General features: G+C 45.6%; 3 protein-coding genes across 3 annotated transcripts in view; 1 reads left to right on the top strand and 2 right to left on the bottom strand.

Moving 5' to 3' along the window:
• Positions 1-3,923, bottom strand: part of SPHK2 (sphingosine kinase 2) — an 83,566-nt gene extending 79,643 nt beyond the window's left edge. Inside the window, exon 1 of the mRNA XM_073552088.1 lies at positions 3,767-3,923. The gene's annotated coding sequence lies outside the window, so the exon portion shown is untranslated. The remainder of the gene's footprint in view (positions 1-3,766) is intronic.
• Positions 3,924-24,850, top strand: part of RPL18 (ribosomal protein L18) — a 33,263-nt gene continuing 12,336 nt past the window's right edge. Inside the window, exons 1-4 of the mRNA XM_073552095.1 lie at positions 3,924-4,057; positions 7,652-7,738; positions 7,818-7,925; positions 13,436-13,534. Of these exons, the coding sequence (XP_073408196.1) occupies positions 4,055-4,057; positions 7,652-7,738; positions 7,818-7,925; positions 13,436-13,534 (297 nt within the window). The 5' untranslated portion in view covers positions 3,924-4,054. The remainder of the gene's footprint in view (positions 4,058-7,651; positions 7,739-7,817; positions 7,926-13,435; positions 13,535-24,850) is intronic.
• LOC141055091 (uncharacterized) lies at positions 13,625-20,161 on the bottom strand. Its single transcript, XM_073552047.1, has 3 exons — positions 19,104-20,161; positions 17,770-18,888; positions 13,625-13,734 (listed from the first exon to the last, which is right to left on the bottom strand). Exons 1-3 carry the CDS (start codon positions 19,303-19,305, stop codon positions 13,625-13,627), a joined length of 1,431 nt encoding a protein of 476 aa, XP_073408148.1. The 5' UTR covers positions 19,306-20,161.

The following is a 24,850-nucleotide window of genomic DNA, read 5'->3' as shown; positions in this document are numbered from 1 at the left end:
AGAGGGAGGCATATCTAAAGAAGAATATAATGCTGCCTGCAGAACCTGCAGGGCACAAATCAGATTATCTAAAGCTGACAATGAATTGAGGCTTGCAAGAGATGTCAAAAGCAATAATAAAGGATTTTGGGGATATGTCAAAGTAAAAGAAGTCAAAGATGCTATAGGATTTTTACAGGATGAAAATGATGAAATGGTAAGACAGGATGTTGAGAAGGCCGAACTTTTATATTCCTATTTTGCATCTGTTTTCTCTCAGAAAGGAAATGTAACATCAACTGTTCTTCACTGTCCTATTAAGGGAATAGAAGAATCCAGGATATCTATAAACAGAAATATAGTGAGGAAACACTTAGCTAACCTAAATGAATTCAAGTCTCCAGGTCCAGATGAATTACACCCCAGAGTACTGAAGGAGATAGCAGAAGAAATTTTTGAACCCCTCTCCATAATCTTTGAAAATTCTTGGAGAACATGAGAAGTCCCAGAAGACTTGAGAAGAGCAAATGTTGTTCCTATCTTCAAAAAGGGGGAAGAAGGTGGACCCAGGCAACTATAGGCTGGTGAGTCTGACTTCTATACCAGGAAAGATCTTTGAACAAATTATTAAACAACATGTATGTCAGTACCTGGATAAGAATGAAGTGACTAAACAGAGTCAGCATGGGTTTGTAACTAATAAGTCATGTCAGACTAACTTAATTTCCTTCTATGACGGAATCACTGATTGGGTGGATCAGGGAAATGCTGTAGATATAGTATATCTTGACTTCAGCAAAGCATTTGGCAAAGTATCTCATACAATCCTTATTGAAAAAAATGACTAAGTATGGAATGGACAAGGCAACTGTTAGGTGGATTCATAACTGGCTTAGTGATCGGACCCAAAGAGTGGTCGTAAATGGCTGCACATCCAGTTGGAAGAATGTCTCAAGTGGGGTACCACAGGGCTCTGTCCTGGGCCCTGTATTGTTCAACATCTTTATCAACGATTTAGATGAAGGAATTGAGGGTAAACTGATTAAATTTGCTGATGACACAAAGCTAGGAGGGATAGCTAATACTAGAGAAGAGAGAGGATTCAAAAAGATAAATAAACTGGAGAAGTGGGCAGCAACTAACAGAATAGTATTTAACAGGGAAAAAAGCAAAGTACTACATCTGGGCAATAAAAATGAAAAAAAGCATATACAGAATGGGAGGAATAGGGCTAAGCAACAGCATATGTGAAAAAGACTTGGGTATACTAATAGATCACAGACTGAATATGAGTCAACAGTGTGATGCAGCAGCAAAAAAAGGCAAATGCAATTCTAGGATGTATTAACAGAGGCATACAGTCTAGATCACGTGAAGTCATTATTTCCCTCTACTCCTCTTTGGTCAGTCCTCATCTGGAATATTGTGTCCAGTTTTGGGCACCACATTTTAAAAAAGACATCAACAAACTGGAGCAAGTTCAGAAAAGAGCGACCAGAATGGTGACCGGTCTGCAAACCCTGTCTTATGAGGAAAGGTTGCAGGATTTGGGAATGTTTAATTTGTAAAAGAGAAGACTGAGAGGAGACTTAATAGCTGTCTACAAATATCTAAAGGGCTGTCACATTGTAGAAGGATCAACTTTATTCTCATTTGCACAAGGAAAGACTAGAAGCAATGGGATGAAACTGAATGGGAGGAGACACAGATTAGATATTAGAAAAAACTTTTTGACAGTTAGAGTGATCAATGAGTGGAACAGGCTGCCACGAGAAGTCTTCAAACAGAGGCTGGACAGACATCTGACTGGGATGATTTAGCGAATCCTGCTTTGAGCAGGGGGTTGGACCAGATGGCCCAGGAGGTCCCTTCCAGCTCTACGATTCTATGAAATTGTTGAACAATAAATGCAGACTGACCAGCCTAACATGGGGCAAAATGTAAAAATCACAATAAATGAGCAGATCCCCCCCCCCCTGTACTGGAACAGTGAAGTCATCTACTGTGTACAAAGAACAACTGACAAGATCGGGGGCTCACAGACCGGAAAGACAAGAAACACATAAATTACCCCATGGCGCATATATATATTTACGATAAGATTCTGAATGGTTGTTTAGTCACTCCCTGCAGCCCCTGATACCCAGTGTCACTCACCCTCCACAGAAAACCCCCCCCCACACCCAGTGTCACTCACCCTCCACAGAACCCCCCCCCCCACACCCAGTGTCACTCACCCTCCACAGAACCCCCCCCCCCACACCCAGTGTCACTCACCCTCCACAGAACCCCCCCCCCCACACCCAGTGTCACTCACCCTCCACAGAACCCCCCCCCCCACACCCAGTGTCACTCACCCTCCACAGAACCCCCCCCCCCACACCCAGTGTCACTCACCCTCCACAGAACCCCCCCCCCCACACCCAGTGTCACTCACCCTCCACAGAACCCCCCCCCCCACACCCAGTGTCACTCACCCTCCACAGAACCCCCCCCCCCACACCCAGTGTCACTCACCCTCCACAGAACCCCCCCCCCCACACCCAGTGTCACTCACCCTCCACAGAACCCCCCCCCCCACACCCAGTGTCACTCACCCTCCACAGAACCCCCCCCCCCACACCCAGTGTCACTCACCCTCCACAGTACCCCCCCCCCACACCCAGTGTCACTCACCCTCCACAGACCCCCCCCCCACACCCAGTGTCACTCACCCTCCACAGACCCCCCCCCCCACACCCAGTGTCACTCACCCTCCACAGACCCCCCCCCCACACCCAGTGTCACTCACCCTCCACAGTCCCCCCCCCCACACCCAGTGTCACTCACCCTCCACAGTCCCCCCCCCACACCCAGTGTCACTCACCCTCCACAGTCCCCCCCCCCCCCACACCCAGTGTCACTCACCCTCCACAGTCCCCCCCCCCCCACACCCAGTGTCACTCACCCTCCACAGTCCCCCCCCCCCCACACCCAGTGTCACTCACCCTCCACAGTCCCCCCCCCCCCACACCCAGTGTCACTCACCCTCCACAGTCCCCCCCCCCCCACACCCAGTGTCACTCACCCTCCACAGTCCCCCCCCCCACACCCAGTGTCACTCACCCTCCACAGTCCCCCCCCCCACACCCAGTGTCACTCACCCTCCACAGTCCCCCCCCCCCACACCCAGTGTCACTCACCCTCCACAGTCCCCCCCCCCACACCCAGTGTCACTCACCCTCCACAGTCCCCCCCCCCCCACACCCAGTGTCACTCACCCTCCACAGTCCCCCCCCCCACACCCAGTGTCACTCACCCTCCACAGTCCCCCCCCCCCACACCCAGTGTCACTCACCCTCCACAGTCCCCCCCCCCAACACCCAGTGTCACTCACCCTCCACAGTCCCCCCCCCCACACCCAGTGTCACTCACCCTCCACAGTCCCCCCCCCCACACCCAGTGTCACTCACCCTCCACAGTCCCCCCCCCCCCACACCCAGTGTCACTCACCCTCCACAGTCCCCCCCCCCCCCACACCCAGTGTCACTCACCCTCCACAGTCCCCCCCCCCACACCCAGTGTCACTCACCCTTCACAGTCCCCCCCCCCCACACCCAGTGTCACTCACCCTTCACAGTCCCCCCCCCCACACCCAGTGTCACTCACCCTTCACAGTCTTCTGTACATACTGTCACTCTCCTCACAGTCCACCAACTCCCAGCGTCACTGCTCTGTACCAAGCATTACTCTTACTCACCACCTGAAGCGCGAGCATAGTATCCCCGTCCCCACACAAACTACTCACCCACTGCAGACCGTGACATGCAGAGCATTACACGCCTGTGACTGAGCACAAAGCGCCCTATGTCCTCCTGCTGCCGCCTCCGACTCCCACTACTTTGACTCAGCTTCTACTAAAACAGGAAGTGGTAACTCAGTACTTGTACAGTCCTCCGACCATAGATAGGAGGGGAGAGACAAGCTGCTCTGCTGGCGCACAACTTCCTGCCGCTGGGATTTCCCATAAGCCTCAGCGGTTTACGCTCCTCCTTCCTTTCCTCCCCGAGAAGCCGCTGATGTTACAGTCGCCATCATGGTGAGAAACCTAGCTTGGTTGTTAAGCCGCCTCCATCCCGTTGTTTGCAGCTATTTTCGCCCGGTGTTGTGGCGCCATGGGCCTAATCTTATCAGCGGGTTTCCGTCGAGACCAGTATCGAACGAGAGGCCGAGTCTGACGTTAGATTAATACTGGTTCTGTTGCCGCTGTCCCGGCCGTGCCCCGAGCAGTGAGGCAGACGTGTTGCCGCTGTCCCGGCCGTGCCCCGAGCAGTGAGGCAGACGTGTTGCCGCTGTCCCGGCCGTGCCCCGAGCAGTGAGGCAGACGTGTTGCCGCTGTCCCGGCCGTGCCCCGAGCAGTGAGGCAGACGTGTTGCCGCTGTCCCGGCCGTGCCCCGAGCAGTGAGGCAGACGTGTTGCCGCTGTCCCGGCCGTGCCCCGAGCAGTGAGGCAGACGTGTTGCCGCTGTCCCGGCCGTGCCCCGAGCAGTGAGGCAGACGTGTTGCCGCTGTCCCGGCCGTGCCCCGAGCAGTGAGGCAGACGTGTTGCCGCTGTCCCGGCCGTGCCCCGAGCAGTGAGGCAGACGTGTTGCCGCTGTCCCGGCCGTGCCCCGAGCAGTGAGGCAGACGTGTTGCCGCTGTCCCGGCCGTGCCCCGAGCAGTGAGGCAGACGTGTTGCCGCTGTCCCGGCCGTGCCCCGAGCAGTGAGGCAGACGTGTTGCCGAGCAGATGGCACTCTTTCCTGCCCGGTACTAAGCGCACATGAAGCCTCGGCTGTGCTGGACCAGTAAGCGGAAGCTCCATCCCAGTGGTGGCAGAGCGGAGGCAGTCCTGTGCCTATCACCATGTGCCTTACACGGGACTGCAGGTGGAACATGATTGTGTCTCCTCAGTGTGCAGACTTGGAGCGCCTCCAATCATTGATGTGTAATGTTTCATATTAGTCATCTTTGTGTATAGCGGTTAGGAAGAGTTTTAGTATGTCGGTCCATGATTGAGGGGTACAGTAAGGGGAAGCTTTGTACCTATGGCCTAGGATTGGGGGTACAGTAATGGGGAAGCTTTGTACCTATGGCCTAGGATTGGGGGTACAGTAATGGGGAAGCTTTGTACCTATGGCCTAGGATTGGGGGTACAGTAATGGGGAAGCTTTGTACCTATGGCCTAGGATTGGGGGTACAGTAATGGGGAAGCTTTGTACCTATGGCCTAGGATTGGGGGTACAGTAATGGGGAAGCTTTGTACCTATGGCCTAGGATTGGGGGTACAGTAATGGGGAAGCTTTGTACCTATGGCCTAGGATTGGGTGTACCGTAATGGGGATGCTTTGTACCTATGGCCTAGGATTGGGGGTACAGTAATGGGGACGCTTTGTACCTATGGCCTAGGATTGGGGGTACAGTAATGGGGACGCTTTGTACCTGCAGCCTAAGATGGGGTTTAATAAGTGAATGCTATACCTATGGCCTATGTATGGTGTGCAGTAAGGGGACGATATACCTCTGGCCTGGGGTACAGTAAGGGGATGATATACCTATGGCCTAGTCCTGGGAGTACAGTAAAGGGATGCTATGCCTGCTTCCTAGGTCTGGGTGTATAGTAAGGGGAAGCTATACCTATGTATTGATAACATCAGAGACAGTTTTGGTCAACAACCACCAGTGCCCTTCCTCCTACCTGCCCTCCTCCCCCCAAACCAACTTTTCCACCATTACAGAAGATCGACTCTCCACTCTACTTTCAAGATCACATCTCACTCCCTGTGCACTTGACCCGATCCCATCCCACTTCATCCCAAACCTCACCACAGTCTTCATCTCAACCCTAACCCATCTCTTCAACCTATCACTAACAACTGGTGTTTTCCCCTCAAGCTTTAAACATGCCTCAATCACACCTATCCTCAAAAAGCCCTCTCTTGACCCATCCTCTGTATCTAGCTATCGCCCTATATCACTTCTCCCCTATGCCTCAAAACTACTGGAACAACACGTCCATCTTGAACTATCCTCCCACCTCTCCTCTTGCTCCCTCCTTGACCACTTGCAATCCGGCTTCCGGCCACACCACTCCACTGAAACTGCCCTAACTAAGGTCACCAATGACCTACTAGCCGCCAAGGCCAAGCGACACTACTCTGTCCTCCTCCTCCTGGATCTGTCCTCTGCCTTTGACACAGTGGACCATTACCTATTACTACAGACCCTCTCCTCTCTTGGTATCACAGGCTTGGCCCCATCTTGGATTGCGTCATGCCTAGCAGACCGGACATTCAGCGTTTCCCTTTCGCACACCACCTCCTCACCTTACCCCCTATCCGTCGGAGTCCCGCAAGGTTCAGTCCTAGGGCCCCTGCTCTTCTAAGTTTACACCTTCGGCCTCGGACAGCTCATAGAGTCTCATGGCTTTCAGTATCACCTCTATGCTGATGACACACAGATCTACATCTCTGGACCAGATATCACCTCCCTACTAAACAGAATCCCTCAATGTCTGTCTGCTATTTCATCCTTCTTCTCCGCTAGATATCTAAAACTTAATATGGACAAAACAGAATTAATCATCTTTTGCCCATCTCACGTGCCCCCCCCCCCCCCCCCCCCCCAACAGACCTATGCATTAAAGTAAACTGCTGCCCACTCTCTCCAGTCCCACAAGCTCGCTGCCTCGGGGTTATCCTTGACACTGATCTCTCTTTCAAACCACATATCCAAGCCCTTTCCGCTTCCTGCCGACTTCAACTCAAAAATACCTCGCGGATCCGTACATACCTCAACCAAGAATCTGCAAAAACCCTAGTCCATGCCCTCATCTCCCGCCTTGACTACTGCAACCTCCTGCTCTGTGGCCTCCCCTCTAATACTCTCGCACCCCTCCAATCTATTCTTAACTCTGCTGCCCGATTAATCCACCTGTCCCCCCGCTATTCCCCAGCCTCTCCCCTCTGTCAATCCCTGCACTGGTTCCCCATTACCCAAAGACTCCAGTTCAAAACCCTAACCATGACATACAAAGCCATCCACAACCTGAGTCCTCCGTACATCTGTTACCTAGTCTCCCGGTACTTGCCTGCATGAAACCTCTGATCCTCACAAGATCTCCTTCTGTACTCTCCTCTTATCTCCTCTTCCCACAATCGCATACAAGATTTCTCCCGCGCATCCCCTCTACTCTGGAACTCTCTACCACAACATATCAGACTCTCGCCTACCATGGAAACCTTCAAAAAGAACTTGAAGACCTACTTCTTCCGACAAGCCTACAACTTGCAGTAACCACCGATCCACCAAACCGCTGCACGACCAGCTCGACCCTCGCCTATTGTATCCTCACCCATCCCGTTGTAGATTGTGAGCCCTCGCGGGCAGGGTCCTCTCTCATCCTGCACCAGTCGTGACGTGTATTGTTTAAGATTACTGTACTTGTATGTATTATGTATACCCCTCCTCACATGTAAAGCGCCATGGAATAAATGGCCTGGGGTACACTATGCCTACGTCCTAGTTCTGAAGTCAGCGCCCCTCTGGCCTTTTACTACAGTGCCAGAATGGCAGAACGACGACGCCACATAGGTGGAGGCGAGGCCTCACTGTCTATTATACTTGCTTGACATATTCTTTTCCATTGTTACACAGGGTATAGATATCCGCCACAATAAGGACCGCAAGGTGCGTCGTAAGGAGCCCAAAAGTGAGGATATCTACCTGAGGCTTTTGGTTAAGGTCAGTACTGTGTGTGTGTTCTGGCCATCTCCCATTACCTCATTCTGCAAAATTACATCGCTTTCTTCTCATTTTTCAGCTCTACCGTTTCTTGGCTCGTCGTACCAACTCCAGCTTTAACAGAGTGGTCCTGAGGCGTCTGTTCATGAGCCGTACCAACAGGCCACCCCTCTCTCTGTCCCGCTTGGTAAGTACATGGTTGCTTCATCAGATACCAGTGCTTGTAATCTGCCCTTCCTAGGCAATCAGCATGTGGGTGGCTCATTATGGCTATCACAGGGGACACCATGGCTGCCCACACATGAAGGGAGTGGTGTTTTGCTACCCATGGGTGAAAGTTGCCAGAGATGTTTTCCTGCATGTTTCCCCTCATGGCAGGTCAGAGTGTGGTGTGGGTGTTCATGTAGGGTCAGGGCTTCCTGCATAGGGTTGATTTCTGGGTGTAATAAGTTGGTGTTGATGGACTTGTCACTGGACAGCTCGTCTGTTAAACTTCCATGGGTGATATCTTGTTGTACAGTTGGGGTCCAGCCGCTGCTACCTGCACCAGTCGGTAGAAGGGGACACCTTTATTGTTACAAAATGGAGCATCAGTTCACATGTTTGACCACTGCTCCATACGTACCCAAAGGGGCTGCCTATTGATGTGCCTGGCTCATTCTTGCCGCCATGTAGAAAACAAATGGAGCAGTTGTTGGGCATACACACTGCTGCTCCCATTTCGTAATGGGTATAATAGTGCCCTGTCCAAATCTGTGCACCTCCCAGTGGTTAGGACCCCTACGATCAGCATGATAGCATCTATACTTATGATGGGTGTTAAAGGGGTTGTCCGGGCTTTTCACATAATCTCAGTGCATATCTGGGCTGCAGAATTGTGACAATAAGTAATTTACCTTCTGTGGCCAGTTTGCAGGGTTTCCAAGATATTCTCTTGCTTGTAAGAAAAACGTCCGGGGGGGGGGGTGTGTTCTGGCATTGAAATGAGAACTGGTCGCTTCCTCCTCACTAGTTTCACTTTCCATAGATCACTGTTCAGTCTGTGTCTGGGGGAGGAGCAGCTGGGTGGTTCTGCTCTGAGGACTGAAGCTGCTAGAGGGGGGAAGATTTGTTACCGTGTGAGGAGGGATAGGCTTGTTCATGTGGTCGGGGAGGGCCTGTAGCTCTGGAGGGTGGGGTTGTTGCTATAGAGGGCATGTTTTTAGTAGAGTAGGAGGAAACGACCAGTTCTCATTTCAATGCCAGAACATCCTCCACCCCCCCCCCGGACATTTTTAGAGATCATATCTTGGAAACCCTGCAAACTGGCCACAGAAGGTAAATTATTGTCAGCATTCTGCATCCCAGATATGCACTGAGATTATGCGAAAAGCCCGGACAACCCCTTGACTTGTTTTTCATGGATAACCCTTAATGCAGCAACGTGAAATATCTCGTTCTCCTCGCCTTCCTGTCCTCACTGCGCAGGTGTCAATAACATGTCCATAGTGACTGCTCTCACTGACGGCAGTGATCACATGCAGCCCCTGACAGGATGCTGCTGTGGATAGTGATCATGCACTAGTGAGGATGTTTGTTTTTTTTTATGCCCTGAAAACCCATTTTAATTTTGTTTCCTAGCTATACAGCAAATTTTGTATGACTCCTTTTGGCAGTGACTTAAAGGGGTTGTTCAGCACTAGTAAAAGCCTTTATACAGATTTGTCTTCCCTGCACTTCTAGTTCATTATTGTACTATGATTACTCCTAGTGTCCTGTTTCTTAATTGGCTGCAGGTCATGAGGCTACATTATTTATTCAGGCTCTTGGAACTTACTGATACCAAGTTTGAATATCTCATGAGTGTTAGGCTAAGTGCACACGTAGCAGAAAATTTCTGCTGGAAAACCTGACTCCCTTCCCAGAAACTGCGCTTTTTTTTCTGCGCGATTTTTGCGCGTTTTTTATGCGTTTTTCCACGCGTTTTCTAAACGCATAGAAATAACCAGAAACGCGGAAAAATCCGTGAAATTAATGAGCATGCTGCGTTTTTTACCGCGATGCAGTTTTTTCGCGGTTAAAAACCGCATCAATGTGCACAAAAAGTGCGAAATGAATGGGAAGCTTATTTTTCGCGGTTTTATAGCTGATTTATTGGAAACTCCGTGGTAAAACCCGCGAAAAAAATGCTACGTGTGAACACAGCCTAAAAAATAGCGGTAAAAACTCGCAGAAAACAACGCGTGGTTTCTGGGAAGGGAGTCAGGTTTTCAAGCAGAAATTTTCTGCTACGTGTGCACTTAGCCTTATAGGGATCCAAACGCAATATTGGCCATGACGTCTGCTGTCTATCATTTTCAGTTTGTCTGACTTTTCTCTTTATAGGTATATTTTTGAGTAAAATGTAAACTGCTGTTCTATTCTATAAACTACTAACAACATGTCTTCGAATTTCCAAGCACTAAATTCTGTATTTATTATCAGAAAATGAGAAATGGCCAGAAAAAAACAAAAAATGCAGTGCTTGCAGACCTCAAATAATGCTAAGAAAACAAGTTTGTAATGATTTAGAAACAACAATACTAATGTTTTAAAGGGAATCTGCCACCCCATTTTTGACTATCAGCTGCCAGCACCGCCATCAGGGGCTTATCTACAGCATTCTGTAATGCTGTAGATAAGCCCCAGATGTAACCTGAAAGATAAGAAAAATGAGTTAGATTATACTCAACCCAGGGGCGTCCGATGGGTGTTGCGGTCCAGCGCCTCCCATCTTCTAACAGTGACGTCCTCCTCTTTGCTGCCTCTCGTGACGCAGGCACACTGCTCTGCCCTGTTGAGGACAGAGCAGAGTCCTGCAGGTGCCGGGAGAGGTCCGGCGCCTGCACACTGCAGTATGCTGCTCTGCCCTCAACAGGGCAGAGCAGTTCGCTTGCGCCGGAGCCACGACAGGCAGCAAAGAGCACGTCACCGTTAGAAGATGGGAGGCGCCGGTCCGGACCACGACACCCATCCGACCAAAAACTGGACCCGGACCGCCCCTGGGTGAGTATAATATAACTCATTTTTCTTATCTTTCCGGTTACATCGGGGGCTTACGTACAGCATTACAGAATGCTGTAGATAAGCCCCTGATGGCGGTGCTGGCAGCTGATAGTCGAAAAATGGGGTGACAGATTCCCTTTCACTCAGGAATAGTTCAGAAATCAATATTTTGTGCAATAACGCTTTCATGCGTCTTGGCATGCTTTCCACCAGTCGTTCACACTGCTTTTGGGTGACCTTATGCCACTTCTGGTACAAAAATGTAAGCAGTTCTTCTTTGTTTGATGGCTTGTGACTATCCATCTTCCTCTTGATTACATTCCAGAGGTTTTCAGTGGGGTTCAGGACTGGAGATTGGGCTGGCCATGACAAGGATTTGATGTGGTGGTCCTTCATCCACATTGATTGACCTAGCTGTGTGGCATGGCACATTGTCCTGCTGCAAAAACCAGTCCTCAGAGTTGGGGAACATTGCCTGAGCAGAAGGAATCAACTGTTTTTCCAGGATAACCTTGTATGCGGCTTGATTCATACATCCTTCACAAAGATTAACCTGCCCAATTCCAGCCTTGCTGAAGCATCCCCAGATCATCACCGATCCTCCACCAAATTTCACACTGGGTGCAAGACACTGCCTTGTACGCTTCTCTAGGTCTCCGTGTAACCATTAGATGACCAGGTGTTGGGCAAAGCTGAAAATTACTCTTAAGAGTCTCCAGTCTTGTATGGTCCAATCCTTATGGTCTTTAGCAAACTTCAGCCTGGATCTCCTTTGCTTCTCATTGATGAAAGGCTTTTTTCTAGCTTTATATCACTTGAGCCCTGCCATTACGAGCCTGTTAAGAACTGTTCTTGCCATGCGCTTCACCCCAGCTGCCATTTGTCATTCTGCCGTTGCTGAGTGACATTCGAATAAGATGAGTCATCCCGGTCAGTAGAGAGTAGTTTTTGCCATCTGCCGGTCTGTAGCTTTGTTGTCCTCAATGTCTGCTGCTTGACCTTGTAATGGACTGCCATCTTAGAAATTTTAAGGATGGCACCAACATGGTGCTCACTGTATCCCTCTGCTAGTAAAGCTAGAATTGAGCCCTTTTCCTCACTCAAGACTTTTCTTTTCAACTCCTTTGGCATGGTTAAGTTATTTTTTCATTCCTATTACTTTTGGGATATTACTAGCACTTGTTTTGCCATCCAGCTTTTCCTATTGCAAGAGGATTGTGAACACCACAGCAGGGTTTTTTATACTTCGCTAAATAAGATTTGGTTCAGGTGATCACCTAATCAGAAGCACATTAAGTACAATGAGGTGTACTCTGGTTAGAATTCAACTGATACCGGAATGGAATGGCTGTCAGACATGTAGAGAAGCTGAGTCTTATAAAACTGTGCAGTGGTCTCTTAGTTTTTGCCAGAGTTCTTTGTGAGTGACTGTCTGTGCATGCTGAGCATTGACAGGGGTTCGCTTATGATTTAGGCAAAGACTGTGAGCAGTTCATATAATCTGCTTAATAAAGTGCAGGCATGAGGCTCTTCATTGTGGATAACAACCCCTGTAACTGGCCATGGAGCAATATCTGACCATATGACGCAGGAAGGTTTATGTAGAATCCATAGATCCCTGATTTCCTTTTGCCCTCCCCCGCTGCCATGTTGTAGCTCCGCTGTGACATTCACCGCATGTACATAGAAGCCTCTGTTGTACACACCTGTGCTGCATATGCTCGACCTAAATGTGATCATTGCCGCGATCTATCATTTGTCACAGTGAGTCTTGTTAATGGCTAAGGCTAGCTTCACACTAGCGTTCTCAGGCGCAGGGCCGCCGCTTAGCTCCTCCCCGGCCACATCCTCCTAGGATCGCATGACGTTGCATGTGATCAGCGTACCGTATATTTAGCGTTGGGTACGCTGACCGTGCGCTGGTCTGATTTTACTGGCGCTGCGCCCAGCGCACAAAAATGCAACACGGTTTTTTTGTGCGCTGGGTGCAGCGCCAGCAAAATCAGACCAACGGAGGGAGGAGGAGCTGACCGGAGGGGGTGTGGCCGGGGCGGAGCTAAGCGGCGGCCTTGAGCTGCGCCCCATAACGCTAGCGTGAAACTAGCCTTAAATACTTATTTTCTCATGTTTTGTTACGTTGTCTGTAATGATTTCTTTACTACTGAAAAGTATATTTTTTAACTTAAAGCACCACTTCAACTGTATTTTTTTCTTATTCTACTGTGACATGGTGTTTCAAATTTAAGTCCCCTACCCTCATACCTGGCGTCTTCCCCTTCTATCGCTGCTGCTCCGATCGGTCTCCGGCGGTCTGTGACTTGCTGGCTGCTCCAGTGTTTGCTGGAGGTCACTCTTCAATTCAGGTCTATGGGAACCTTGCTGTGGCCCTCATGGATACATTCAGAGCTTGTGACTGTTATCTTCTGACTGACTGGAAGTCAGGTGGCGCTGACCGGAGCGGCAGTGGAAAAACTGGGAAGATGCCGGAATGTGAATTTAAGGCTGGGGGCTTAGGTTTACAGCACCAATTCATCAATGAAAATGCTGGAGTGGTGCTTTTTTTTTTTTTTCTTTAAAGGGAGAACCTGTGACAACTGCAGTGTAATCTTAGGACAGACCAAGGATTGAACTACTTTTGTATCTCAACCATTAATGAATTCTATTTCTTTATAGATTCGCAAAATGAAGCTCACTGGACGTGATGGCAAAACTGCTGTGGTGGTCGGGAGTATCACTGATGATGTCAGGATTCAAAATATCCCCAAACTGAAGGTGCAGCGTTATTTCTGTACTAGTATATTTTACTGTTGACAGGTTTCAGCTAGGTCAGTTTACCAGTCCAAAAAAAACCCAAGTCTGACTTCAGGAGAATTTCAGCTGGAGCTGCAGGTGGGAATTGGTGTCCTCCTGTGGTGCTGCCCAGACTGGCAGTGACAAATGGCTCTGTAGCTTGTATTTGAGTGCCATTTTTCCTGTGTATATAAACACAGACCTACTGACATCTTGAAAGGAGTTACAAGCAGGGCTGTGGAGTCGGTAAGCCACAGTTGCGACTCCGACTCCTGGATTTTATCAGGCTCCGACTCCGGCTCCGACTCCTTCATAAATGGCCAATTCATAACAACAAATTTACTGTTGTAAAATATTAAACATCGTGCTTATTCAGTTTCTCACCATCATATAAGTAATCAGACCACTTGGAGCAAAAACTACATTTATTAGAATACAATTAGAATATAGCAAATAACTTTTATAAACTTTTCTAAACTGTAAGTAAATATGCAATAAACACTTTTATGCAGTTAATAAGAAGAAATCTATAAATTTGTCCTCAGAAAAAGTATTGCCTCTGTCAGATCCTCCTTCATGGATGCCCTCAAATCTGATCTAATTATTTTGAGAGCAGAGAACAACCTCTCTACACTAACTTGTGTTGGTGGCAAAGCAGTAACCACTCGGGCAACATCTCTGACAATGTCAGGATACAGAGGAATCGCTTGTTGCACTGTTATTTTTGATGAACGGTCAAATTTCTCAATTTCTTTTAGTGCACATGAAAAATTCTGCTGAAATGTACTGGCTGTGTTCCTTGATGGGGATGACTCTTCTATGCGGGAACGCTTTGCACGGTCCTTGTGATCCAAATATTTTTCGAAATTAAATTCTTCATCAGTCGATGATGAGGGTGAAGATGTGGCAGGACGACCAAATTCTTCTTGTTCCTCCTGACTGTTCTGCAACCCTTTCATCCTTACTGCTATTTCAAACAGAGCTTCTTTTCCTTTACTTAGCTGTTGATCATCTAGAAGAATCCGATGCATTGGGTCTACATAAACAGCTGCCAAAAGAATGTTATTTTGTAATAGTAGCTCCTCTCTCCGTTTCATTGATGTAGCAATGCCACTTGCAATTAACCCTCCTCTTTGGGACAGGCGAAACATCAGGTTCTTCCACTCCTTTAAGAAAATACCTGGAGTTAAGTCCTCTGCTTGTAATTTTTTAGTCACTGTAAATGGGTGCTCTAGCAATTTTTCCAGCTCAGTCACCTGATACCACTGACTTTCATTTAGCGTCAGATGAGGGTTATCAATGTCTACAAGAAAGGTTTTCAGTTCAGCCAAGCGCTGAATCATTAAGTAAGTACTGCTACATCGTGTGGCTTGATCAATAATTGCCCCTTTTCCAGCACGTCTCTTCAAAATTGAGTCAACTTTAGGGGTTCTGGCAACAGTAGCCAATTTTCTCACCTTGCCAATCAGTGCAGCAGCATGTCCTTCTTGCAGACTGTCTCTTATAGCCAGCTGTAGCGTATGCACAACACAGCGCATGTGATGAATGAAAGAACATATTGACACAGTTTCAACAAGATCATCTAAACTATGATGTTGCTGTTCATCTGAAGCAACTTCAGTTTGCTCCTCAGTTACAATACTGTGTTCCTCTATTTCAAACATTTCTGTGTCTGTGGACCCAGAATGTTCTCGCTGCTGGTCACCATCATTACTCTCATTCATTAGCTTAATAGTACTTATCATATTTGAAGCATTGTCAGTTACGACAGAAAGAACTTGCTCTTTTTTAAGTTCATAGTCTTGCAGAATCTTTTTCCACCAAGACCTGGAGAAACTCACTGGTGTGATGAGCTTTGATGTCTTTTACTGCCAATGTCTTGGTAACTATTTCATTTTTGTCACAAACAAATCGGACATTGATGGCAAAATAGTTCACTCTGTGACGTGTGCAGGCATCCGTTTTAAGAAACAGAAAGCGTCCCTTGAGAGTTTTTTTAAGTTCTTCCTTTTGTTTAACCCCTTCACGACCAATGACGCCACATAGGCGTCATGAAACCTGGTTCAAATCTGACCAGTGACGCCTATGTGGCGTCATGACTTCAAAGCCCCCCTGCGGGTCGGGTGACCGGGGTCACTGAAAGGTCACCCGACCCGCAGATACAGGGGGCTTTGTAAACACGTGGCTACGATCGCTCTGATTGGCTGTTAAAAGTGAAACAGCCAATCAGAGCGATAGTAATATTTCATCAATGAAAATTGATGAAATATTACAATCCAGCCATGTCCGATGCTGCTGTAGCATCGGACATGGCTGGAGACACCGATTCCACGCCCCCCCCCCCCCCCCCGCAACTGAATGACAGCGGCGATCTGCCGCCGCTGTCATCATCTGCCCCCCTCCCATTCCCTCTGCTCCCCGGCCATCCTCTGATCCCCCCCCTCACCCCCCCTGTTATCCTGTTACCCATGTGAAAATGAAAAAATTGATGCTAAAAGAAAATCTTTGTTGGAAAAATTAAAATGTCCATTTTTTCTTTCCACATTGCTTTAGTTCCTGTGAAACACCTGAAGGGTTAATAATCTTCTTGAATGTAGTTTTGAGTAGCTTGAGGGGTGCAGTTTTTAGAATGGTGTAACTTTTGGGTATTTTCTGCCATATAGACCCCTCAAAGTGACTTCAAATGTCAGGTGGTCCCTAAAAAAAATGGTTTTGTAAATTTTATTGTAAAAATGAGAAATCGCTGGTCAACTTTTAACCCTTATAACTTCCTAACAAAAAAATATTTTGTTTCCAAAATTGTGCTGATGTAAAGTAGACATATGGGAAATGTTATTTATTAACTATTTTGTGTCACATAACTCTCTGGTTTAACAGAATAAAAATTCAAAATTAGAAAATTGCAAAATTTTCTAAATTTTCACCAAATTTCTGATTTTTTTGACAAATAAACGCAAAAATTATCAACCTAAATTTACCACTAACATGAAGCCCAATATGTCACGAAAAAACAATCTCAGAATCGCTAGGATCCGTTGAAGCGTTCCTGAGTTATTACCTCATAAAGGGACACTGGTCAGAATTGCAAAAAATGTCCTGGTCATTAAGGTCAAAATAGGCTTGGTCATGAAGGGGTTAAAAGCTTCTTCGATTACAAATTTTCTAATACTCTCTCTCTCTCCAGAGAAACACCAAGCTTGCGGGCCATTTCCCCATTCAGACACACAAAAGCTGGTCGTGAAAATAATGAAATAGGCACACTATCCTTTACAACAAGCTCTAGGGTGGATTTGATTTAAATCACTAGTCAGTAAGGCTTGATTTAAATCAGTGATTTAAATCAAAGTTTCTACCTAAACTAGTTCTTGCTACTTTAACATGCAAGTAGATGAAGATTTTTAGAATCACTTTTTATATTACTTTTTTCTCCCCAGTTTAATGGGTTAATCATTCATATTTGGACACCACTGTTCTGTTGTACTTGGGAAGGAGAAAAATAATCCTGACCTTAATAACAATTTAAATAGATTTATTCAACTGAAACAATAACAACATTACAGCATAAGTTATTTGCTTAAACAAACATCCATGTTTGTTAACTAATTTGGCTAAACAAAATATATATATATTTTAAGAAACTTAGACTGTCAGCCCAGCCGACACATGAAAAACTTAAATACTACTGTCCCTGCTGTCCTCTGTAGCTCACTTGTCGTCATCTTCATCATCTTCTTCTTTGTTCCTATTCATAATCTGGAAAAGAAAAACCAGCTTTCCTGCTTTATTGGGTCCCAACCGATTTCTCAATTTAGAATGAATGAGTCCAAAGGAAGAGAATATTCTTTCAACGCCTGCAGAAGAAGCTACTGCTGTTAAAAGTGAAATCATTACTTGAACAGTCTCTAAATACAAGCGCTTAAGTGACTTCCACCAGTTTACTGGTGTGACCTTCCTTAAAATATCTTCAGCAAACATATATTTCTTGAATGGTTCCCCCTTAGCTCTGAAGTTTATTATAGTTGGCATTAAAGATGGATGATTGCTGGATACCCATGTCATAGCTAACTCCTCTTCCTCAGCACTTAGGTTTTGACCCTGATATTGGATATTGACAATATTTGCCAAAAAATGAGCTGGAGTCAGTGCTTGTCCCATTCGTTTGTTTACTGCTTGTAATTTAATTCTGTCCATGTGTAGTTCTGTTTTTAAGTGTTCACTCAGTTCCTTCCAAATTTCAACAGCATCCGCAATAAAACAGCTATTTTTCTGTATTTTGTTTAAAGCTTGAGAGATGGGTTTCAGGAAGCTCAGCATATGTTCAACATTTCTCTTAAGCCCAATGTTGAGGATTTTGGCCGTGACAGTGCCATCTATTTTATCTCGATTTTCTTCACAAAGTGTCATCAGAATAGGCCAGTTTTTGATATACTGCTCAAAACAGTCCACCACAGAGTTCCATCTAACATCTTGTGGGAGCGTTAGCTTGGTTCCACCCATCCTTTTCAGAGCTGCTGCAGCAAAATGATTATTACGGAAGTATTTAGCAATTTCAACAACATTAGCCTTTATTTCTGGAACACTTAAGTCTTTGGCTAAGAGGTGCAGCAAATGAGCACTGCAACCATATGTTATTAGCAGCTTTGTATTCCCTCCCTGCTCTTCTAAATCTCTTCTCATCTTGGATACGTTTGCAGCATTGTCAGTGACCAAACTGCGTACTAGACATTTGAATTTTTGTTCACATGTCGTTATAGCTTTTACTGCCACTTCTTGTAAGTATTCTGCTGTGTGTGCATTTCCTGACGTATCAGTTGTTTGTGCAAGGAAGACTTTACCTTCTGTTATACAAGCACATACAATAGGATCATTGTGGACATTACTCCACCCATCAATACTTAGGTTAACAATTTTACCCTCCAGAGCTGTTGCACATTGCTCCATTTCTCTGTCATACACTTGATCCAGCAGTTTCCCTGCAACATCAGCTCTGCTGGGTGGACTGTATCCTGGTCTCAGTGACTGAACCATATTAATGAAATGTGGGTTCTCAGTCAGATGGAAAGAAGAGTTCGTTGCATAAATAAACTTGGCAATTTTTTCATCAATCAACTCTTTTTCTAATCTGCTAGTTCTTATCACAAACCTATCTATGGTGGTTCCAGGAGGTAAAGGTTTTTTCTTCCTTTTGGGTGATGGTGATATGTGGCTGTGGGTGTCTGATGATGATGATGCTGCTGCTGCTAATGAAGCACTATCCTGGATGGATAACTCTGAAACTGTAGAACAGGATGATGGTGATCTTGGAGGTGGATAGTTTCCAGAATCCATGAATTCCCCTAAACAAAAAAAGTCAATGCTGTTATTTTATTGTTTATACAATTTCTGCTTATTGTACACAACGCATCACTGCCCCTGCCCCAAAAGGAATATTTGTTTTTCTTCATAACTGTACCAAATGACAGTAACATGCAGTAATAATAAGAAATATAATTTTTCTCACACATGACAGTTCAGTCTTTAGAAATAGGATTCAATAAGAATGTTTACCAACCTGAAGATCCTGCCTGTTCAGAAGTGTTTCTTTGGTCATCTTCATCACCGCACTTCTCATGATGTTGCCTCATTCGCGCCACCAGGCCTTGCATCTCTTTGTTGCATCGTTTGCATTTTGCACGCATGCCTGCCTTACCGATAGGCGAAGGAGCTTCATTAAAATATTCCCAAACTGGGTCTCTTTTACGGCCTGCTGCCATTATAAGGAAAGAATGTAATAAACCTCAGATCGTACACACAAACAGATCCAGACTTGTCTGTCTGTGGCTATGCTGCAGTATTGTGCTCAAAGTTTCACTTTCATTTTCTTGTCTGCTTGCCCTTCCTCCTCCTCACACTTAGATTCACATTCTTCTTGTGTTGTGCAGATCTATTTCACTCCAAACAATCAGAAACATATTGTCTAACTTCTTGGACTTGGCACTGAAGGGGTTGATTCTGTATTCATAGGTTTGTAGAACAATAGGATTAAGGTCTTTTTCTCAACTCTGTTCATGTTGTAACATTTTTGCCGTGAAGAAGAGGCTGGGACCTCTGCGGAGTCAAATTCAGTTTTGAGAACTGCGTAAGTAAAGCGAGCGTCTGTGATAATATAGGAGAGAAAGTGCCCACTAATCCTACAGAAACCTCTGGAAGAGCATGGCATTGTGAATGTTACACATATACAGCCTTTATTCTACTGAGTTAAACAACTCAGCTTTATCTCATGATGGAAGAACCTTTGGATGGTAAAATATTTTCCTCAAAAAGCAGTTTATTGAAAAAAATCCGATTTAAATAAAAAAAAATCCGATTGAAAGCAAAAAAATCCGATATTTTTTTTTTTTTTTTTTTTTTTTTAAAAAACATTGATTTTTATCCACCCTGACAAGCTCTATGATCTGTTTTTTAAATGTATCTGTCATTGTCACAGTAACTTTGTCACTGACAAAATATCTTGCAACTGATGGCTGCAAAGTTCTCTGCTCCTTTGTTTGGCTGGAAGAGCTGGGCACTGGTTCATTGGTTTGGATGCAGTCTTTCTCATCCACTGCTTTCAATACTTCTGGATGAAAGCGCTGTAAATGTCTCTTTAGATTAGAAGCTCTGGTAGGAGCATTTTTATCTTTGCCTGAATATGCACTCATCTTGGCTTCACAGCATTTGTTTTTCGTCTGGATCATTTGTCATACACTGACAGACATAATGTTTTCTATCTTGAGTGATGGTGAAATGTTCAACTACAGCGGATTTAATGTGATGCTTCTTTGACATTCTCAGGTTTTTAATTCTGCATTCACAATCCAAATGACAATTGTTTTTCCTAAAAACAATTGTACAAAATTATTGCCAGGTCGTACAACTGATATAGTGGTCAGTAATACTGTTATTATTCCTCATGTACTCACAGTTAACTGATGCAAAGTTTGTTGAAAGGATAATACTTCTTACAGTCTTCCTCTTCTGAGTAGCAGGCAGCTGTGAGATGCTTGGAAGACGCACACCTAGTATGATCTAGTCTAGAGGAGGAGCTTTACTACTAAGAATTTGCAACACATTTTCACTTTCAGTTTCATACATTGTAAGTAGGGGGGTTGGGGCAGCATGAGGTTAACCAAGTATAAGATTAGATAAGGGCAGTGGAGAACAGTGACACACAAGAAGTAAGAAATGTCTCTTATCTCCAGCAGAACTGCTTATCACTGTTGTTCATAGTTTGATAGAACATATATATTTGAGTAACATTTATAAAATTCTCCTGAAAGTTCAATTATGAAATATTAATCCATTTTTTTTAAAGCTGGAGTCAGTACATTTCTACCGACTCCGACTCCAACCAAAACTAACTCCGACTCCACGACTCCGACTCCACAGCCCTGGTTACAAGCCTGCAGGTCTGCTCACTCTGCGAGATAGAAGTGCAGGCTGGTTGAGACAAACCTGTTTGTCAGATTTATACAGGTGCTAAAGCAGTACAATTCACTTTTATTCTGGCTCACACTGCTCTTGGCATTAAGGGCTCCACATCCCTTCATTCCCCTCTGCCCTTGAGTGACTGCTTCCCGACATCCACCATGTTGGTTGGGTGTCTGGTGATTGGTGAGCTCAGGAACTGAACTCTGATCACGACGACATTGGGTGTAATAGTACGCCGATGCCAGACTCGCCTGTTTGGTGCGGGCTGCAGCACTGAGCCCGCACCTTTCTGGGCACATGACAGCTGATCTAAACAGCTGACATGTGCCGGCAACAGCCGCGAGTGGAATTGCGATCCACCTGTGGCTGTTAACGAATTAAATGCCGCTGTCAAGCTTACTTGATCTTACTGGAAGTGCGTCCTCACGCAGTCCAAAAGACATACTGATGGGGGGGGGGGGGAGTAGATTGTGAGCCCCATCGGAGACAGTGTCAATAATGTCTGTAAAGCGCTGTGAAATTAATGGCACTATATAAATGAATAAAATAAATATCTCTGGCTCACAGAGTGACGACAGGGGTATTAAATTTTCTCTTACAAAATTATCTTTATGTTGAGACCATGTCTGTGGGCTACTGGGGCGCAGAACCTATTTCTCCGTTTTCTGAGGAACCTACTGGCTGCAAAACGCTGCCGGCAGTAGCTTTAGTTATACAGATTCTGAAAATATATTTTTCCTGTCTCCCGGATTACTGTGTGCTATGAAATTCGACCTGGAATAGACAAAGGAAATCTAAAGCTTGGAGGGAGAAACCACTCTAGACTGGTCTGGGTAATTAACTTCCCGCACCATGATGGGCTATGCCCTTCAAGCCTTTGAACTACCACTGCGTGTAAACACGCAGTGGTAGTTCAGTGCAGACAGCTGTCTGACAGCTGAGAGGCACGGCAAGGGGTGCAGGGACACTTGCAGTCGTTCCCTACATCCTGAATGCTGCGGTCAATCTGACTGAGCGATCACAGTGCGATTGGGCAGGAAATGCTGAAATTTCAGCATCTCCTGCCCTGTAAGTGTGGGAGCTCAGGGCTGCCAGTGGCTGAGCTTCCTGCACTTACAGCCAAGAGCGGCGTCCGCGCTGCCCGTGGCTGTTAACCCCGAGTGCTGCGATCGCAGCGTTCAGGGGGGAGGCAGAGGGTCGGGGGCTCCCTCTGCCTCAGATCGGCATCCCCTCGATGTAATCGTGAGGCCCAACCTGTGCCATGATGACCCGGGGTTGTCATGACAACCCCTGGGTCATCCAGCTATGGAAAGCCTCTGAGAAGCTTTCTCCATAGGGTATAATAATTGCAATGCTGGAGCATTTCAACATATTATAGCTGCAACAAAAGTGAAAGTCCCATAAAGGTAGTAAAAGAAAATATTTAATAATAAAAAAATCCCCTAAATACACTTATGTAAAAAATAAATAAATGAAAAAATACACGCTTGGTATTGCCGCGTCCGTAAAAGTCCCATCTATAAAGTGTCACCCTTGGTAACCCCTTCAGTGAACGCCATAAAAAAAACCAAAGTAGCAAATTTTACTTTTTTGAAGCGGTATCATCATACCGCTTGGAAAAAGTGTGATAAAAAGAACTAATTGTGGTAAATATAGTATCACTGAAAGCGCCACCTTGTCGCAGAAAAAACGAGTCGCCATACAGCTCCATCAGCGGAATAATGTTATAGCGCTCAGAATAAAGTGATGCAAACTGCCAAAACATAACAAACGATATAAATGAGGTATCGTTGTAATCGTAGTGACCCGAAGAATAAAGCTGCCATACTAATTTTACCACACACAGAACGGAGAAAAAAATAATTCCTGAATAGCTGGTTTTTGTTCATTCTGCCTCAACAAAAATTGAAATGGAAAGCGATCAAAAAAACGTTATGTGCCCGAAAATGATACCAATAAAAACGTCAGCTCGTCCCGCAAAAATCAAGCCCGCACATGACTGTCGGCCGAAATATTGAAAAATTATAGCTCGTTAATCATTTTTGTGGGGAAAAATGATTTTTTTAATTTTCACAGCTCTACGTTATAAACTTCTGTGAAGCACTTGAGAGTTCAAATTGCTCACTACACATCTAGATAAGCTCCTTTGGGGGTCTAGTTTCCAAAATGGGGTCACTTGTGGGGGGATTTCTACTGTTTAGGCACATCAGGGATTCTGCAAACTCAACATGACGCCTGCAGACCATTCCATCAAGTCTGCATTCCAAAACGGTGCTCCTTCCCTTCCAAGCTCTGCCATCCACCCAAACGGTGGATCCACCCCACATATGGGGAATCAGCGTACTCAGGACAAATTGCACAACTGTTGGGGTCCTATTTCTCCTATTACCCTTGTGAAAATAAAAATTGGGGGTGAAAAGATTTTTTTTTTTTTTTGGTGGGAAAAAATGATTTTTTTTAATTTTATGACTCTACGTTATAACCTTCTGTAAAGCCCTTGGGGGTTCAAAGTGCTCACCACACATTTAGATAAGCTCCTTGGGGGTCTAGTTTCCAAAATGGGGTCACTTATGGGGGGGGGGGTTCCACTGAGGCACATCAGGGGCTCTCCAAACGCAACATGGACTCCGCTCTCGATTCCAGCCAATTTGACATTCAAAATCTCAAATGATGCTCCTTCCCTTCTGAACAATGCCGTGCGCCTAAAGATTGGTCTTCCTCCACGCATGGGGTATCCGTGTACTCAGGCGAAATTGCACAACAAATACTGTGGTTCATTTTCTCCTGATACCCTTGACAAAATAAAAAAAAATTGTGTCCAAAGAAAAATTTGGGGGAAAAAAAGTAAATGTTAGTGTTTTTTTTTTCCTTCCATATTGCTTCAATTATTGTGAAGTACCTAAAGGGTTAATAAGCTTCTTGAATGTGTTTTTGAAGGGGTGCAGTTTTTAGAATGGTGTTACTTTTGAGTATTTTCTGCCATATAGACTCCTCAAAGTGACTTCAAATGAGGTGGTCCCTAAAAAAAAATAAAATGGTTTTGTAAATTTTGTTGGAAAAATTAGAAATCGCCGGTCAAATTTTAACCCTTAACTTCCTAACAAATTTTGGTTCCAAAATTGTGCTGATGTAAAGTAGACATGTGGGAAATGTTGTTTATTAACTTTTTTGTGACATATCGCTGATGTAAGGGCATAAAAATTAAGTTTGAAAAATGCAAAATTTTTGCCATATTTGTTTTTTCATATACGCAATTCATATCAAAGCAAATTTAAGACTAACGTGAAGTACAATGTCATGAAAAAATCTCAATCAGCGGGATCCGTTGAAGCGTTCCAGAGTTATAACCACATAAAGTGACACTGGTCCGATTTCAAAGTTAAGGCCTGGTCATTAACCTACAAAGTGGCTTGGTCCTTAAGGGGTTAAAAGGGACCATACTGCTGAAGGGAGAGGGGATAGAATTTCACAGAGGCAGAAGTCGTGACTTGCAGCTGCATTGTGAAGCTCAGTGTTAGGGCTCATACTCTCTTGCGAGAGACTCGCACGATTCTCGTGCGAGTCTCTCACATGAAAACCCGGCACTGCTGCCGGGACTGGAACGTGCAACTGCATAGAAATACATGTAGCCGCACGCTCCGGTCCCAGTGCCGGGTTTTCATGTGAGACTAGTGCGAGTCTCTCGCAAGTGAGTATGAGCCCTTTCACTGCATAAACCAAATGGGGGTAGGGCAGCAGGAGCATGGTATGTGTACCTAGGGTATTAGGAAATAACTCATGTTTTCCTGACATAAACATACACATAGTTGGTATCGCCACGTTCAGAATCCCTGATCTATTAATATGAAA

This window comes from Dendrobates tinctorius, unplaced genomic scaffold (assembly GCF_039654945.1).
Source record: "Dendrobates tinctorius isolate UK_male_01 unplaced genomic scaffold, ASM3965494v1 ptg000184l, whole genome shotgun sequence".
In the NCBI taxonomy this organism is placed as follows: domain Eukaryota; kingdom Metazoa; phylum Chordata; class Amphibia; order Anura; family Dendrobatidae; genus Dendrobates; species Dendrobates tinctorius.
The sequence above is the reverse complement of the archived record's forward strand: the minus strand, read 5'-3'. Positions and strand labels throughout refer to the sequence as shown.

Excerpts from the sequence above, each read along its gene's own strand:
- LOC141055091 (XM_073552047.1), bottom strand. The coding sequence starts at position 19,305 with ATGGCAGCAGGCCGTAAAAGAGACCCAGTTTGGGAATATTTTAATGAA. Across the intron at positions 18,889-19,103 it reads TGAACAGGCAGGATCTTCAG|GGGAATTCATGGATTCTGGA; the intron begins GTTGGTAAACAT and ends TTTTTTGTTTAG. Across the intron at positions 13,735-17,769 it reads TGAAATTTGGAAGGAACTGA|GAAAAATGGCACTCAAATAC; the intron begins GTGAACACTTAA and ends TTATATACACAG.